This window comes from Pelophylax lessonae (assembly GCF_965119305.1).
Source record: "Pelophylax lessonae genome assembly, chromosome: 12".
In the NCBI taxonomy this organism is placed as follows: Eukaryota; Metazoa; Chordata; class Amphibia; order Anura; family Ranidae; genus Pelophylax; species Pelophylax lessonae.
Genome location: NC_138779.1, coordinates 84,595,504 through 84,613,614, shown reverse-complemented (window position 1 = coordinate 84,613,614; position 18,111 = coordinate 84,595,504). Strand labels below are relative to the sequence as shown.

The following is an 18,111-nucleotide window of genomic DNA, read 5'->3' as shown; positions in this document are numbered from 1 at the left end:
ACTTATCTTTGGTAAAAATAACCTAAGTAAGTGTATATTATTTGGTCTTTGTGAAAGTTATAGAGTCCACAAGCTATGGTGCGAATCATTTAAAATTGATCACACTTGCTCACACCTGATGTACTGAAGGCCTATCTCATTTCTTGAGACACTAAAAAGTCAGGAAAGTACAAATACCCCCCAAATGACCCCTTTTTGGAAAGTAGACATTCCAAGGTATTTAATAAGGGGCATGGTGAGTTTTTTGAAGTTGTAATTTTTTCCCACAATGCTTTGCAAAATGAAGATTTTTTTTTTTATTTTTTTTTTTTTTACAAATTGCCATATTAACAGGTTATTTCTCTCACACAGCACATGTATACTTGCAACTACACCCCAAAACACATTCTACTACTCCTTCTGAGTATGGCGATACCACATGTGTGAGACTTTTTCACAGCCTGGCCACATACAGAGGCCTAACATTCAAGTAGCCCCGTACGGCATTCTAGGAGCACAAATTACACATATAATTTCCTGACAACCTATCGCACTTTTGAAGGCCCTGGAGCACCAGGACAATGGAAACCCCCATAAAATGACCCAATTTTGGAAAGCAAACAGCCCAACGTATAATTTTTGAGGCATAATGAGTCTTTTGAATATGTAATTTTTTTCCACAAGTTTTTGGAAAATGTGGAAAGAAAATGAAAACACATTTTTTTTTACACAAAGCTGTCCATTTATGCAATATTTCTAACACATAGCATGTACATAGCAAAAATTGCACCCCAAAATACATTCTGCTATTCCTCCTGAGTATGGCGATACCACATGTGTAACACTTTTTCACAGCCTGGCCACACACATAGGCCTAACATCCAAGTAGCGCTTTACACAAAGTTGTCCATTTATCCACTTTAAGACTGGGCCTATTTTTGACACTTGGTGTTTACAAGCTAAAATCATTTTTTTTGCTAGAAAATTAATTGAAACCCCCAAACATTATATATTTTTTTTAGCAGAGACCCTAGAGAATAAAATGGAGATCGTTGCAATATTTTTTATCACACCATATTTGCGCAGCAGTCTTCCAGATGCGATTTTTTTGAAAAAAATTCACTTTTTTGAAGTAAAAAATAAGAAAACAGTAAATTTAGCACAATTTTTTTCCATAATGTGAAAGATAATGTTATGCCGAGTAATTAGATACCCAACATGTCATGCTTCAAAATTGCGCATGCTCACAGAATGGCGCCAAACATTGGTACTTAAAAATCCCCATAGGCAACATTTTAAAAATTTCTGCAGGTTACTAGCTTAGAGTTACAGAGGAGGTCTAGGGCTCAAATTATTGCTCTCGCTCTAACGATCGCGGCGATACCTCACATGTATGGTTTGAACACCGTTTACATATGTGGGCGGGACTTGAGTATGCGTTTGCTTCTGCGCGCGAGCTAACGGGGACAGGGCACTTTAATTTTTTTTTTTTTTTCCTATTTATTTTATTTATTATTTTTTTATTTTTACACAGTTTAAAAAAAAAAAATGTTTTGATCATTTTTATTCCTATTACAAGGAATGTAAACATCCCTTGTAATAGAAATAGGCATGACAGGTCCTCTTTATTGTGAGATCTGGGGTCAAAAAGACCTCACACCTCACAACTACACTAAAAAAGAGAAGAAAAAAAAAATTGTTGAAAGAGGAAAAAAAAAAGAAAAAAAAAAAGCGGCCCTTTAAACCGGTTGCTAGGCAACGTCTTTTGACGTAGCTCCGGTCCTCCAAGACCATAGAGTTGAGTGAGGGCCATCTTGCCCTCACTCGACTTCCTGTCTCTGAGGATCCGGGACCGGATAGTTTTCCCCGCTGCCGGCGGGTCCGGTAAGCTGGGAAAACGTCTGGGACGTGGCAGGAGGGGGGGGGGCACCTCTTCCCCTGCACCGTAAGGGTAATTCCGCGGCGAATCCGCCACTGGGACCACCCTTATCTGAAAGCCGACCGCCCGCCGTTTCAAAAAATACCGGGGTTATGGGGGCTATCTGCTGCCATAACCCCAGTATTTAGCTTTTAATGGCCGACGCATTTAGTCGTTAGGCGGTCAGTAAGTGATTGCATGTATATGGCAAACAGGTGACGATGACTGATGGGGTGACAGGTGACGATGACTGATGGGGTGACAGGTGACAATGACTGATGGGGTGACAGGTGACAATGACTGATGGGGTGACAGGTGACGATGACTGATGGGGTGACAGGTGACGATGACTGATGAGGTGACAGGTGACGATGATTGATGAGGTGACAAGTGACGATGATTGATGGGGTGACAGATGACAATCACTGACGGGGTGACATGTGACGATGATTGATGGGGTGACAAGTGACGATCACTGATGGGGTGTCAAGTGACGATGATTGATAGGGTGACAGATGACGATGACTGATGGGGTGACAGGTGACGATGACTGATGGCAGTCTCTGTGACCGGTGAATTTTAGGCTACGTTCACATGTGAGCGTAGCGATCGCGGGCAGAATCACTGCGATTCTGCCCGTGATCCAGAAATCATTGCAAATTGCGGGATGCCTGTGCGTTGCCCGTGATTTGCAATAGCACCCCAAACGCTGTGCGATGTTGCTGCGATTTCCGCCTGCCGAATCGCGGTAACATCACGCAAACAACGCATGACGCCCCAAAGACGCTCTTGTACCTTTTTTGGGCGTCATGCGTTGTTTGCGCGATGTTACCGCGATTCGGCAGGCGGAAATGGTGGCAACATTGCACAGCGTTTGGGGTGCTATTGCAAAAAACGGCAAAGCACAGGCGTCCCGCAATTTGCAATGATTTCCAGATTGCGGGCAGAATCCAGATTTCTGGATTGCGGGCAGAATCTGCGCTCACATGTGAACGTTATGGGTGTCAATTTCTGGGCACTGATGAGGTGACTGTTGGGTGACAGGTAACATTGGGGGGGGGGGCTGAGGACTGTGTGGGGGGACCTTTATTAGTGTGATTTTACTTTTGCAGGTACACAGAGCAGTAACTCACTGTTTCTAGTTCTTCTCCCCTCATACTGGAAACTGTATGAGGGGAGAAGAGCTAGTAACACTGAGTTACTGCTCTTTGTTTACATTTTGTGATCGGCTGTGAATGGATTAACAGCCGATCACTTAGTAAACAGTCACTGTCAGTGACTGTTTACTACTGCCGGTGACAGCTGTGTTCCTACGGAACACAGTGCCACCGACATGACCGCGCTGCGCGCTCCCGATCGCGCATGCGCGGTCATCTCCCGGCCGCCTCCATTGTGATCGGCTGTGTCATTGGAACACAGCCGATCACGTGGGAAACAGCCACGCCCAGTGGCTGTTTCCCCCCTGCCGGTGACGGGGGGTGTCCCGGGGACACCCCGACACCGGCAGTGCACGGCGGCGCGCCCGCGATCGCGCGCCTGCCGTGCATTTCCTGGGTCACGTCATATGACGTCCGCCCAGGATAATAGCCGCACCGTCCCGCCGTCATATGACGGCGGGCGGGCGGTAAGTGGTTAAATAAAAAAAAAAATAAAAAAAACACTAAAAACCATATTGTTGTGCTGCCCACATTACATAAGTACACCAAGAATTATGATAAACAGCATGCAAGTATAGAAAGACTGTGGACATTCCAACATTGTATTTATTGTTTGTATTACATATTTGAATCTGGTTGTGTATGTGAATATAATATATTTATTTAATCACAGCTGCGTTTCACATTATAAAGGTTTATAAAAATAGTTAATTTGTTAGGCTGTGGGATATTGAGAAACATTAACAAGGCTAATAACATTGCTACATGAAGTTGGAAGCTCATTGGATTTTTTTTGTCAGAATCAACAGGTATTTTTTTGATTTATCAAACAGATACAATAAAACACTTTAAATAGCAGATCAAATGAGTGAAAATGAGTTCATGGTTAGGGTTTACATAAACTTTAGAATGACACTCCGTTCACACTAGGTCGCTCCGACTTAGGGGGCGACCTGTGAAGTCTCGTGCAGCGCGACTTTGGTGCGACTTGCACGGACTTCATAAAATGAATGTCTATGCAAGTCGCCTTCAGATCGCCCCGAAGTAGTACAGGACCCTTTTTCTAAGTCGGAGCGACTTGTGTCGCTCCTATTAGAACGGCTCCTGTACTACATGGGAGCTGACGGACCGTGACTTGTCAGGCTGACAAGTTGCCTGACAAGTCGGATCAATGTGAATGCGGTCTAAGGATATGGTTTATTGTAACTTTAATAGCCCTAATTGTTGATAAGCAGAACTTTACAGTGACCGAACAGTAAGGGCTCTTTCACACGGGCGATCCGATCAGATCCGCCTGTCAGTTTTTTAGGCGGATCTGATCGCATCCTCCATGCAGCTCTATGGGGCAGCGGATGTCAGTTGAGACACCGCCGCTGACACCCGCTGCCATCCGTATCCGATCCTGTCCGTGAAATCTGGACGGATGGAAACCCTATTTTTCCATCCGTTCAGGGATCGGATCGGATCGGATGAGAGCGGACAGGCGGTCCGCTCTCATCCGATCCCCCATAGAGAGCAGTGGGAGCTGTGACACCTCCCTCTCCGCACTGCAAGCTGTCATCCGCCGGCTCAGCGGGGATCCGTGCTGAGCAGCACGGATCCGCCTACGGAGGCGGACCGTGTGAAAGAGCCTTAAAAGGCCAAAACACTGTTCCAAGCTTGTTGCTCTCATTTATGTACTACATCTGGCGTTTGTAAAAGAGACAACTTAGGGTATAACAACTGTTCAAATCTTCATCTTGGCACAGGTGTGCCAGGACACCATTGTACTCCAGTCTCTCCAAGAACATGTGAAGAGCAGAGCTGGAGGCTGAAACACTGTCAAAGCCCTGCCCAGTCCAGGCAGTGTAAAGTTCTGCTTATATGAAGGTCCCGCACTACAGATATAAGGGGAAGAAAAGGCTGCAGCCACCCTCAAATATAGCCAAAGGCTATATCAAAGATATGAACCAAAATAGGTATAAGGGAATTGGCGCTGCCAGAAATAGGATATATAAATATTGGGTGAAGTGTTAAAAATGGGTATGTGATAAAAGACTGGTGTATAAAAAATTGTTGGGGTGATGGAAATAAAGCTGCACCAAATTAGGTGAATCACATTGGGATAATTCTAGCTCATTGGTACATACTTGAGTATGTCTTATTTTTCTTTATCTGAAATATTGACCTGATGATTTCATATTTTCATTTCCAGCCAGTACCTGGAGAGCCAGGCTCCTTTTTTTGTGTTTTTAGGTTAACCATAACATCTGCTTCCCTTACAAATTCCTGTTAACAACTCAATAGCTCAGGTTTAAAGCAAAACCCTGAAAATGTTTTTTTTTCCATGCAGTTGGGCTTTGTCCAAACTGCAAGGGTTAACTGCTAGTTTTGTCCAGAGGCGCACTGAAAGGCTATACTTACCCGATTCTTCGATCCTCTGGAAAACAGTGTTCCCCACGCCCAGTGGTAGACTGTTCCTGCTATCCTCACTTCCAAGGCCGGTCTATGGGTATGATGACATCAGCGGATTAGGCATGTACATCTCCACTCACCTCACCCCTAGACATAGAGGAGCAGTTAACCCATGCAATGGGGGCATAGCCCCACTACATGAGAAAAAACATTTTCCTGGAATTATTCTTTAAAGCCCAACTTTAGTTTGTTTGAAAACAACACAATTCAAAGTTAACTACGAACCACCTTTATATTACAGGCTTACTACTCCGAACATTTATGGACTTATTTGTCTGGCTTATGAAGGGACTTATGTTATTGGTGGCTACAATCCCAATGGCTAATAGTGCATTGTCCATATTTCTCTGTTTCTTAATGTTATGACCTGTATTCTGAAATACTTAAGTAAAATCGTTATTGAAAGTGAAAACAACATTCAACTGAGCCCCCGTTCACACTAAGGCGACCTGTGAGGCGACCTGGTCGCCTCACAGGTCGCTGTAGGTCGCCTTCCATAGGGAAGCTGCGGACCCGTTCTAATAGGAGCGACACAAGTCGCTCCGACTTAGAAAAAGGGTCCGGAGCTTCTTTGGGGCGACCCGGAGGCGACCGCCATAGACTTCAATGTTATGAAGTCCGTGGCGGCCGCTCCGAGGTCGCCACCCGAAGTCGGATCACCCCTATGTGAACGGGGCCTAAAGGTGCATAAAGACATATCTTATTAAATCTATGGCTGTTTATTTATTGAACTACGCTACAACAGCAACCCAAAGATAATTTTATCAGCCGACTATCTCAGAGCAGTGGTCTATTTCTGGTTGACTGTTGCACCCCCCCTCCCCCCCGACTTTGCACAGTTACGGTTCTAAAATAATAATAAGCAAAGCTCATACTTTCTGATCACATCGCACTGTCATTAAAGTGGAGGTCATACAAAAAAAAGAAGGAAAATATATTGCAATACATGCACATTTCCCATTTTTTAATCCTCATTGAGTTTCTGGTAGATCTCTAGGTATTCTGTATGTAGCCGGGACCGGACTACCATATTTATATATATTGCAGATATATACTTATATTCAGGTTTACCATTAATGTTGAGGTTGCTGGAGTGCCGTTTTAAGGTTGCTTGCAGAAGAGGATCGGCTTTCCCAGGAAGAGGACGAATTGGATTGTGGGAGATATAGTTCTAGACTGGATGCGGACCGTTATTTGGATTGCTGAAGGAACTATATTCCCAGGAAGCTGTGAGGGAGTGAAGGATCTTAGGAAAGCCTATAAATCTATCTGCAACACAGGATGCGCGCTCTCTTGCTTCCGGGACTCAGTGAGTGCAGACCAGCCTGAGAGGTGTGTCGGGACACTAGTGTTGTACATGGACTTGTACATGCGGCCTAGTGAGAGCAGAGCCCATCCTCAGCGGTGTGGCCGCTGTCGACTACATAGCGGTAGCGGATTCAGTGGAGCTGAGAGGAGAGCGGGCGGAGGCTGAGCTGACTGACCGGGACAGCCGAGTATCGATCACTCCCAGACGCTAGAGCGAGGGAGGGTGCATCATTTCCTGTCACAGGATTGTCACATGTCGACACTGTCAAATGGAAGAGTGCCTGGTAAAATCCTAATCGCAAGTATAATTCTCCCTCAATAACACACTGACAGCAGACAGGATTACACATACTACTACCCTAGGATTACAAATATCACAGTGAACAGTGATAAGAGCTCCAACTACTGGCGAAGACTTAGCAAGGCCTTGCTAGGAGAGGGAACTCAGCATTTGTTTGTTTTAAAGGGGTTTAATCACAGTAACTGCAGTTACGAGTAGACCAGTGATAGCTGGAGTGCTTTCAGGAGGTCTCTTGTTTAGGCCATAGCTATTCTATATCACAATAGTATTGACAGAAGTTGCTGAAATTGTATTTGGTTGTATTATCAATGATGTTTGATATTTCTTTTTGACCTTTTATATACATATTGTGTCAGTCTGTTAGACTCCACTGAGTTTGGTGGGGTTTGCTAGACTTAAATTAATACATTCTTTTACTTCCAAGTTATACCTGTTTATCTATTTAAGTAAAATAACCAAACGGTATTTTCATTGTGTCAGTGGGTCCTTCGTAGAATATACACTACTTGTCATGTCAGAACCTAAAGTGTCAGGTGGGTTGGAAGGTTCTCATGGTCAGGTGAGTACAGAGGAACACCCGTTAACCAGCAGCCCTAATGGGGGCAGTGCTACATGTGCATGTTTAAGAAGGAAAAAACAATGGTAAATGTGCATGCATTGCAGAGATGTATTGAATGTATTTTTTGGCCTGGCATAGACTTTAAGTATGGTAGTTTTACCACAGCAATGTAGATTTAAAAAAAAGAATCTCTTACCTGCACAATAAGTAAGAAGCATAGTGACTTCTCAGTAAAATAAAATATCTTGCACTAATATTCAGAGGGTGCCACGAAGATAAAAGTGTCACCTTTACTTGTGATAGGGATAACATGAACTGCACTGACACGATGACTCGTTTTAAAAAGATCAGGACAAACATTTCGGAGCTTCTATTGATTACTTACTTTTAAGGTTGCAAGTCTTAACCACCTTTTTTATATTAAAAGCAATGGAAGGTGAATACTTGTCCCCCTTTTGCTACTACTAATTAGACATTGAAAATATTTACAAGCACAGAAAGCACACATAGGGGGAATTTAGGAATATTGGAGCAAGTAAAATTTAGTGCAGCTCTGCACAGAAACCAATCAGCTTCCAGATTTTATTGTCAAAGCTCAATTGAATAAGGTGACGTTTAAAGCTGATAAGCTACAATGCACCTGATTCTCTGTGCTCCAGTTTTAGTAAATCACACCCATAGTGTCATATAAATAAATTATTCCACTCACAAGCAGCTAAGGTGTAGAGTTGGCAAAAGGAGAACTAGGTCCATGTCAAAACCTCTCTCTATGTGGCCTCCGGTAGAAGGTTCAGTAAGGAGATTAGTTGTGGTAATAACATATAAATGCAGCGCTTGGGACACTGATAAAGTCCAAACTATATTAAAAAGCATCTTAAAAAAAACAGTCCAAAAAGTTCACATCCACACAGGAAGGGTGTTGGCAAGGATCCGTCACCAAAGGAAAGGTTCACTCTGACCCTTACCCAAATGATGGACTACTCGGTCAAAAATAGTCAGTTAAGCTTAGAAATATTCCACTCCTACTCTCCACTCATATGAGGTGGAACCTCTAGCATGCTGACACGATCCACCATAGATAGACTCTCACAGCATATGCATGTAGGGATAAGCAGGACGAAGCTTCCTTGCGCAGTATTACTCACAAAGAATTTCTTAAAAAGAGCCAAAATACACATGTCAATTCTCATGGTATTGGTGATGTTTCCAACCGATAGTATGGCCGACTACCCAGTGTGGCAATGTCACGTGACCAGACTCACCTCGCGCGTTAAGTCATATACAGACATCATCAAGAGTAATGGGATTTCCCTTGTCATGCCATTCTGTACGACTGAAGTTGCATTACAATTTGCACTAGTGTGAATATGCATTTAGTCATTTACCTGAAATAAGCACATTATGTTTCCCAACACTTTGCTGGGTACATGCTTGTTCCAGGTCAGTCACTCACTAAGTAGCAGAAGCAACATTTAACAATAAGGATGACAGCCTCCTTTTTTGTGTCTTCAAATGCAACTCAGCTGTGAAAGTTCCCAAATACATACAGTTTTGTTCAAAATTATTCAACCCCCAATGCTGTAAAGGGTTTTAGGGAATTTAGTGTACATTTGTAATTGTATTCAGAATGAAATCCTACAAGGACTTCTTAAAGAACCATATGCAACTAAAATGACATCAATTGGTTTTGTAATACAGTAGTAAATGTTTCTTGTGAATTCTTCATTGACACAATTATTCAACCCCTTAAAGACTACCACTCTGAAGAACAGAGGTTCATTGAAGTGTTTTCAATCAGGTATTGAAAACACCTGTGGATGTCAGGGAGCAGCAATAAAGCCTAATAAGCACCAATTAGGCAGCTTTAAAAATGATTGTGATACTCAGCTCCTTCTAGACATTTACTGGTGTGGTTACAAACATGGTGAAGTCAAGAGAATGGTCCAGGAAGACAAGAGAAGAGGTGATTACTCTTCACAGGAAGGGCAATGGCTACAAGAAGATTGCAAAGATGTTAAACATATCAAGAGACACCATAGGAAGCATCATCCGCAAATTCAGGGCAAAGGGCACTGTTGAAACGCTACCTGGTCGTGGCAGAAAGAAGATGCTGACTTTGACTGCTGTGCGCTACCTGAAGCGTAGAGTGGAGAAAAGTCCCTGCGTGACTGCTGAGGAACTGAGAAAAGATTTGTCAGATGTGGGTACTGACGTTTCTGCTCAGACAATACGGCGCACACTGCGTAATGAAGGCCTCCATGCCAGAACTCCCAGGCGCACCCCCTTGCTGCCTCCAAAGAATAAGAAGGGTCGACTGCAGTATGCCAAAAGTTATGTGGACAAACCACAGAAGTTTTGGGATAGTGTTCTGTGGACTGATGAAACAAAATTAGAACTGTTTGGGCCCATGGATCAACGCTATGTTTGGAGGAAGAAGAACAAGGCCTATGAAGAAAAGAACACCTTGCCTACTGTGAAGCATGGCGGGGGGTCAACCATGCTTTGGGGCTGTTTTGCTTCTGCAGGTACAGGGAAGCTTCAGCGTGTGCAAGGTACCATGAATTCTCTTCAGTACCAGGAGTTATTGGATGACAATGTGATGCAGTCCTTCACAAACCTGAGGCTTGGGAGACGTTGGACCTTTCAACAGGACAATGATCCCAAGCATACCTCCAAGCCCACTAGAGCATGGTTGCAGATTAAAGGCTGGAACATTTTGGAGTGGCCATCACAGTCATCAGACTTAAATCCGATTGAGAACCTCTGGTGGGACTTAAAGAAAGCAGTTGCAGCGCACAAGCCTAAGAATGTGACTGAACTGGAGGCTTTTTCCCATGACGAATGGGCAAAGATACCCGTAGATCTCTGCAAGAAACTTGTGTCAAGCTATGCTTCACGTTTAAAAGCTGTTATAACTGTAAAAGGATGTTGTACTAAGTACTAAGATTGAATGTCACTTGGGGGTTGAATAAAACTGATAATGATGTGAGCACAGAAAAGACATTTGTGGTTATTTCATTATAAATGTTATGTTATATTTGTCTGACCTGCACGTGCCTCTTTGATTTAATTGTAAGCAGGATGACTGAATGATCAAAATCAATGTCAAACTGGCCAAAACAATCAATTTCAGTGGGGGTTGAATAATTTTGAACACAACTGTATGCTTGACAGGTTTTCTTTAAAGTGTATCTACAAAACTTTTTTCATTTTTGGATACAGTAGGAAATCCACTTCAGTCAGTTTTTCTGAGCAGAAAAATATTGGTCGAACTTCGGCAGCATCCATTCAGATGGAGCCGCTGTTTGGATATTTTGACAGCTGGCATAGCTGGCTGTCAAAATACAATAGGCACAGTATAGCAAGGATGGAACAATAGGATGAGCGAAAAAAATCTATATGTGTGGCCACCTTAACTGGAACATGGAGAGCTATGAAAACCTGACAGGGACTTCAACCATTCATCACTCTATCGTAAACATAAGAAAAAAAAAGTATGGGTTTTAGATTTATTACTAAAATGTAATTTAAACGTAGCATCCATGGTCATGCAGAGGAAGGGCTATAAAGACTATTTAGCTGGCTGTGCAATAAGGGAGCACTTACTGTAACCACCGGCTCCTCATCGGGCTCTGTCAAAATGGCTGACTGAATATATTGCATTGTTTTGGCTCGGAGTTTCATGCTTTCCCGACTCTTGCTCATTTCTGTAGAAGAGGTCTGTTTTTTCTGTTTCGCTTGGCTGGCTTCCTCTTGTAAAATCCTACTAATAATCTCTTGCTTTCTTAATTTTTGTGACTCTTCAAATTCCCTGTGTGTGAAAACATTAGTAAAGTACAAATTACTATCTTTACTTGAAGCATATTATATATATGTATATATATATATATATATATATATATATATATATATATATATATTTATACTGTATACACAATATGTAGAGCAAAGCAGTAAGTGGCAAAAATGGATTTCCTGTTTTTATGGTTCAAATTCAGTAAATATTTGAAAATCTGTAATTCAATTCTCAACATCATAATGTTCTATCTCATTACTTGTTGCTAAAAAGAGAACAAGTCAACAGTAAATTACAGACTTGTGCAATTTGGTAGTGTCTGGGATGCACAAGGTAACCAACCAGATTGCTCATTTTCTATTGCAGGCTAACAAAAAAAAAACCAAAATGAATCACATCACACTGGAAAATCTTGCTTAGAGGCTGTTCGGCTGCTGTGGGTAAAACAGATAGTTCTGTCAGGCAAAGTGTTACAGAACTCACATATTTAAGGCTGTTGGACACTTTCAGGGAAATTTACCCAAACCAGAGTGGCCAGAACCTGGAGAAGCTGTGCATGGGAACCAATTAGCTTCTATCTTTCATTTTCAAAGTTTAATGGAACAAGCTGCAAATGGAAGCCGATTGGTTGCCATGCACAGCTTTATAATTTCCCGCTTATGTTTGTTTTATTCAGTGACAAAGGTTTTACTTACATTTTTTAATATATTGGAGGGTTAGTTTACCTTTAATGAACAAAAGTGCCTAAGCAGGTAAGGGGCACCTGTGGATAAAAACAAACTGTGCAGTTTTGAACAAAGTTAAATAATGTCTTTGCTATAGGTGTGGGTCATTTACGTACCTCCTGAAGCATGGCAAAAAATCTTCCAGAGAAGGCATCATCTCATCCTGTCTTGCTACTAACTAGGATGTTGCCAAACCACTCCCAGCTGATTCAAACTCCCTCCCATGTGCTCTCACTTCCCTGTTGCAGTAACTCTGAGCTCATAGCTGCTGCAACAGAGATAATGGACCACATGTGTGCTGGAGTTTGGGAGCTCACTCCTGTGATGGTGGAGGTAAGCAATATTGGCTAGGAGTGTCTCAGCAATATCCCAGCAACAAGGTAGGAGAGGATGATGCCATTTGTGTGAAATTTTTTTGCCAGCCTTCAGGAGGTACGTAACTGGCCTACACCTAAAATCCACTGTACTGAATATGGGAGTCCCTCCCCGACTCCAATCCATGCTTCAATCTTCCATTCCCATCCCCTGGTCTGCGGACAGCATTCACTATCTGGGCATTGATCTACCGGCCAACCCACTTAGATTATTGTCTATAAATATCAATAGAATGGTAACCAAGATTACTGCAGACATCTCCCGTATGCAAAACTCATATTTCTCCTGGAGTGGCAGGGTTGCTGCCTATAAAATGTTTATATTGCTCCAACTATTGTATCTCTTTAGAACACTTACCATTCACTTTCCAGTGACACATCTCCTCAAACTATCCAGACTGATGACATCCTACATCTGGGGAGGTAGGCGACCTTGTTGCGCTTCCTCGATTTTGGTTAGAAAAAAACAATTTGGGGGGGCATCTGTCCTTGACATCGCCACCTACTACAGGGCCACGATTTTGGCCCAACTAAGACAATGGCTTACTGACTCAGAGTCGCCTATGTGGGTGGAACTGGAGAGGGACATGGCACCAACAAAGTACCTGAGGACCTTGCTCTTAAGTGACAGGTGGACAGAGTCTCCCACCTACAATGCAGGCAGCGTTGCGGGTGTGGCATATCTCTCCAGTGTCGTCTGATGTACGAGATGTCACTGCTACCTCAATTTTACCACTGTCTATACTTAACCAATACTTACCTGATCTCCCCACGCATTTATTAGCCCGGTGGAATATCACCTCCATCAACTCCCTATACACAGACGGCTCCCTCGTCCCCATTCATGACCTGATTCACAAACATAACCTCCCACAACATATGCACTATCACCTTTTGCGTATAACTCACTTTCTAAAGGATCACCCTTTACGAACTATCTCGATAGATGGTAAAGTATGGGATCTTCTCACGGCCACGGCACCTAAACCCCCCAAATTATCGCAATACTATGATATCCTGTTGGATAACTCTACATTCTATAAAACCACCCACATGTTTAAATGGGACAAAGACCTGGGTACTACCTTTTCCATTCAACAGTGGCGATCTGCCCTTGCTACGATATATAAATATACGCACTGCGCGAACCACTGGGAGATGACCCAAAAAATACCAAATAGGTGGTATTATACGCCCTACCGTCTGGCAGGTTTATCCCAATCTTACTCCCAACTCTGCTGGAGGAATTGCTCTCAGGTAGGGACTCTGCTCCACATTTTGTGGACCTGTCCGTCACTGACGAGTTATTGGAATCAAGTATTTGCCTATGTGTCCTCTCATAAGGGTTGTATATTGAAGCCATCTCTGGCATTAGCCTTATTACATTTGGGAATAAATGATTGCCGGTCCAGTATAGGCCCTGGGTTACACATGTGTTCCTCGCTGCCCGAACGGTTATTCTCCGCAGGTGGAAAACCATATAAGCTCCGAACCTCGCGGATGTAGTTCAGCTACTTGAATCAAACTACCAATTTGAAAAAGCTCTAGCGATCAATAGGTTGCAGTTACAATCATTCAATGCTCATTGGGACTTCTGGGCTTTAACACTAGTTTGAGTATATTATTGTCTTACCGTTGGCTATGACATACTTAACCCTATGTTATGATTAATTCTTATCACAGATGTTACGGTTTACAATGTTGAGAAATGTTTGGATTTTCTTTACCTGTTATGCTTTAAATTCAAATAAAAATGATTTGCAAAAAAAAAACCACATCTCTTCCTTTGTCCAACTGCACAAAATGGAACTGTATATGACATAATGAACCCCAGGCAGATTTAATATAAAAGCCTTAAACTGTGTTTATTTTGTTGACAGAAAGCTGAAAGAAAACTTGCACCTCATTTGGGGCTATCGGATTTTATCTGACATCTGGCAGCAACCAGGTACTGTGCTCAACACCTTACTGCAACTTCCTCTTTCCTGTACACCTGGCGTTTGTTATTTTGGTATACTAGACAAAGAATATTGGCCACAGTATACTAAAATATTCTGGCAATAAGCTTTGCTTATGGCTCGTGAAGCCATAGCTTTTAAATGGATGAGTCCCTAATATAGCACAATGGAAATCGTTAGTTAATCAGATTATTCTTTATGAAAACCGTATACAGCATATACAGTTGGAACAGGAACTGTCCCCTAAAATTAGGTAAATTCTAGGACTGATGGTGTAAGTCTATTGCCACATTAGGTTCAAGGTGGCCTCCTGAAATATATTTGTACTTGTTTTTTTTTTTTTTTTAAACAATTACTGTAATTATGAACATATATGCAGGTATATACTTATGTACAACTGTTTGAGATCAATAAAAAAGTGAGGAAAAAATGGGATTTTTGACTTACCATAAAATCCATTTCTCTGATGTTCATTGACGGATACAGCTCCTGATCTTCTTAACCATTGGGTTATACTGTCGCCTACGGGAGTAGGACACTGGGCAGGAAAAGTCTGGCTGTGCCTATGGGCAGTCCCAGGGGGTATAATCCCTCTCTCTGCTATAGGTACTCAGTTTTGTTACAAGCAGTGTCAGAAGAATTACAACTCCACAGAGGGGTGGGTGCTGTGTCCGTCAATGAACATCAGAGAAATGGATTATACGGCAAGTGAAAAATCCCATTTCTCTTTCGTTCATTGACGCACACAGCTCCTGAACTTCTTAACCATTGGGACGTCCCAAAGCAGTGTTAAACATGAGGGGTGGGAACAGCAAAAAAGAAAAATCCCAAGGCTAAACTATAGCCAACCAGGTAAACAGGAGCTCAACCAAAACAACTGGAGCCCATATGAAAAAAACAATACACCCTCAAAGAGGACCATGTCCTCTAAACCATAATAAATATATTCAGCGCAACCAAAAATAAATTACAGTGAAAAAAACAATCAATATAAATGTGTATACTAAATTCAATACAAAAAAATATATAAAAGCGGCTGCTATCACCAAGTATGCTTTCAATACATACACAAAACCAATATTATAACAAAAATGTGCTGTGCCACTAACATTAAATAAATAATGTACAACCAGTGATTAGATATATCTATAATGAAAATGACAATCAATCAATTAAATAACTATAATGCAACAGTTAGTGAGACATCTAGAACCTAGCTGTCAATTTAAAAGGCAGTGAAATAAAATGCATAAATTATTGCAAAAGAGTCCCAATAAAGTGCAAAAAGAACTGTGCAAATATTGCAAATACAAATGTTATCCAAAAGGACTCTGCAAATATTGCAAATGCAATGTAATCATCAAAAAGTGCCCGTGCTTATAACGATCAATCTAGTGTCCGTGCTCTCATTTCACCAACTAATGGATGGCTGCTCACCTCACAATCTGACCCTGGTTTTACCAATAGGTCAGAAATAGCAGTTCCCTTAAAAAGGGTGAATTCCAATAGGCAGTCAGCAAGGATATTTCAAGATGAGATCGCTCTCACAGTCCCAATGTGCTTAGGGTAAATGCCAGGGAAAATATAAAAGAGAGGAAGCAAACTAATTCTCTCTGTATGAATCTTTATTAATGGCAATAAAGGAAATGAACTCACACAAGTTGGCACAATCAGCTGTGCAGACTATGTCAGGCAGTCTGTGCTGTCTTGTAACTCACGGGGGAATGGCATCTGATAGCAGGCTCTGCCCCCTATACGCATTGCGTCATTCGTTTGACTTCATCAGTAGGTCTCTAAACAGCAGCCAGCAAAACCTTGCGGCCAAAGGGAGCATCCACTTTATAGATCTTTGTGAAAGTGTGCACCGACGACCAGATGTCTCCCTTGACAGAAGGTTAAGGAGACACTGAGCGCCTGAGTAGAGTACAGGGAAAGGAGGAACCTGACCCTTGATAGGATAGGCCTCAATCCCCATCTGTCTGATCCATCTGGAAATGGTCGCAGAGGAAGCGGACGACCCTTTCCTAGGCCCATCCATAAGCACAAATAGCGAGTCTGATTTCCTAAAAGACCCCGTAGCTGCCAGGTACATCCTAATCGCCCAGACCACATCAGAGGCATGCAAAGCAATTTCCTTCGGATGTTTTGGCCTGGGACAAAGGGAAGGCAACACAATGTCTTCATTCAAATGAAAATCAGAGACAACCTGAGGAAGGAACGACGGACAGGGGTGAAGAACCACCTTATAACTGTGACCCACCAAGTAAGGTGAACGACAGGATAACGCCGCTAATTTCAACACCCTGCTTGCAGAGGGGAAAGCCACCAAAAAGGCCACCTTCTGGGACAGCCCTGAAGACAATCTGACCAATGTTCCAGGCACAGTCGGAGTACCAAGACTTTGATCGGTAGTCTGGACTTTTCAAGTGTCTAGACCCCCTGAGCAGAATTTTTGCAGAGGACGCCTACCCAGCCAGACAGGCTGGCATCCATGGTGACCACTGTCCAATACAAGGGGAGCAAGGATTTTCCCAGCCGAAGCACCGAAGAACAAAGCCACCATATCAGGGACCAGGGGCTCAGCCGGATCTGATTGTCCAGAGACTGTAGATTCTTGTCCCATTTGGCCAGAATCTCCCTTGCAAGGACCTCGTATAGAACTGTGCAAATGGAACCGCCTCAAAGGCAGACACCATCAGGCCCAGCACCCTCGTGCAAGTCCGGAGGGATTACAATCTGCTGGACAGCAAGAGATAAATTACAGCCTGCAGTTTCTGGAGTTTGTCCAGAAGAAGGAGCACTCTGGCTAAGGCTGAGTCCAGAGTCAGACCTAGATAGTCCAGCTTTGTGGACAGAACCACAGCAGACTTCTAAAAATTCAGAATCTAGCCAAACACCCTCAAGCTCATATGGTGATTTCCAGGTTTTCCACCAGAGCAGTAGGAGACTCCACTCACAGAAGTAGGTCGTCCAAGTAGGCCAGTACCGCAAACCTCCATTGACGTAACAATGCTAGCACCGGGGGCCAACACTTTCGTGAAGACCCGAGGAGCAGAGGCGAGACCAAAGGGTGACACCACAAACTGATAATTCTCTTCTCCCACGGAAAAGCAGAAGAAGAGCTGGAGACCGACACATATTGGAACGTGAAGGTAAGCGTCCTTGATGTCGATGGAGGTAAGAAAAATCGCCCTGATGCAGGGAAGCCACCAACGTGGGAACGGACTCCATTCTGAACTTCTGCACCCGCACAAAGCAGTTCAGCACCTTGAGGTCCAGAATTGGACACACCTTGCCTTCCTTCCTTGGGACTGTAAACAGGTTTGAGTAAATCCCCTAAAAAAAAACGTGGGACCATCACCCTTTAAAGTAAAAGGTCTTGCACCGCCCCAAAAAGAGCCTGTTAGCAGACAGGGACAGTCGCACGTTGGAAGGAAGAACCTTACCAAAGGGTAAAAATGAAACTCGATCTTGTAGTCGGACTGAATGACCTCGTGGACCCACCTGACTTGCACCAGGGGAGTCTACCGGTCTCCCCACCCCAGATACGGGTGAGAGCGCACCGCTCTTGACTTGCCAAAC

The 18,111-nt window shown here is 43.0% G+C and overlaps 1 protein-coding gene across 1 annotated transcript in view; it reads right to left on the bottom strand.

Moving 5' to 3' along the window:
• Positions 1-18,111, bottom strand: part of CFAP74 (cilia and flagella associated protein 74) — a 385,998-nt gene that overhangs the window by 307,489 nt on the left and 60,398 nt on the right. The window contains exon 11 of the mRNA XM_082274200.1: positions 11,283-11,487. Coding sequence (XP_082130326.1) covers positions 11,283-11,487 — 205 coding nt within the window. The remainder of the gene's footprint in view (positions 1-11,282; positions 11,488-18,111) is intronic.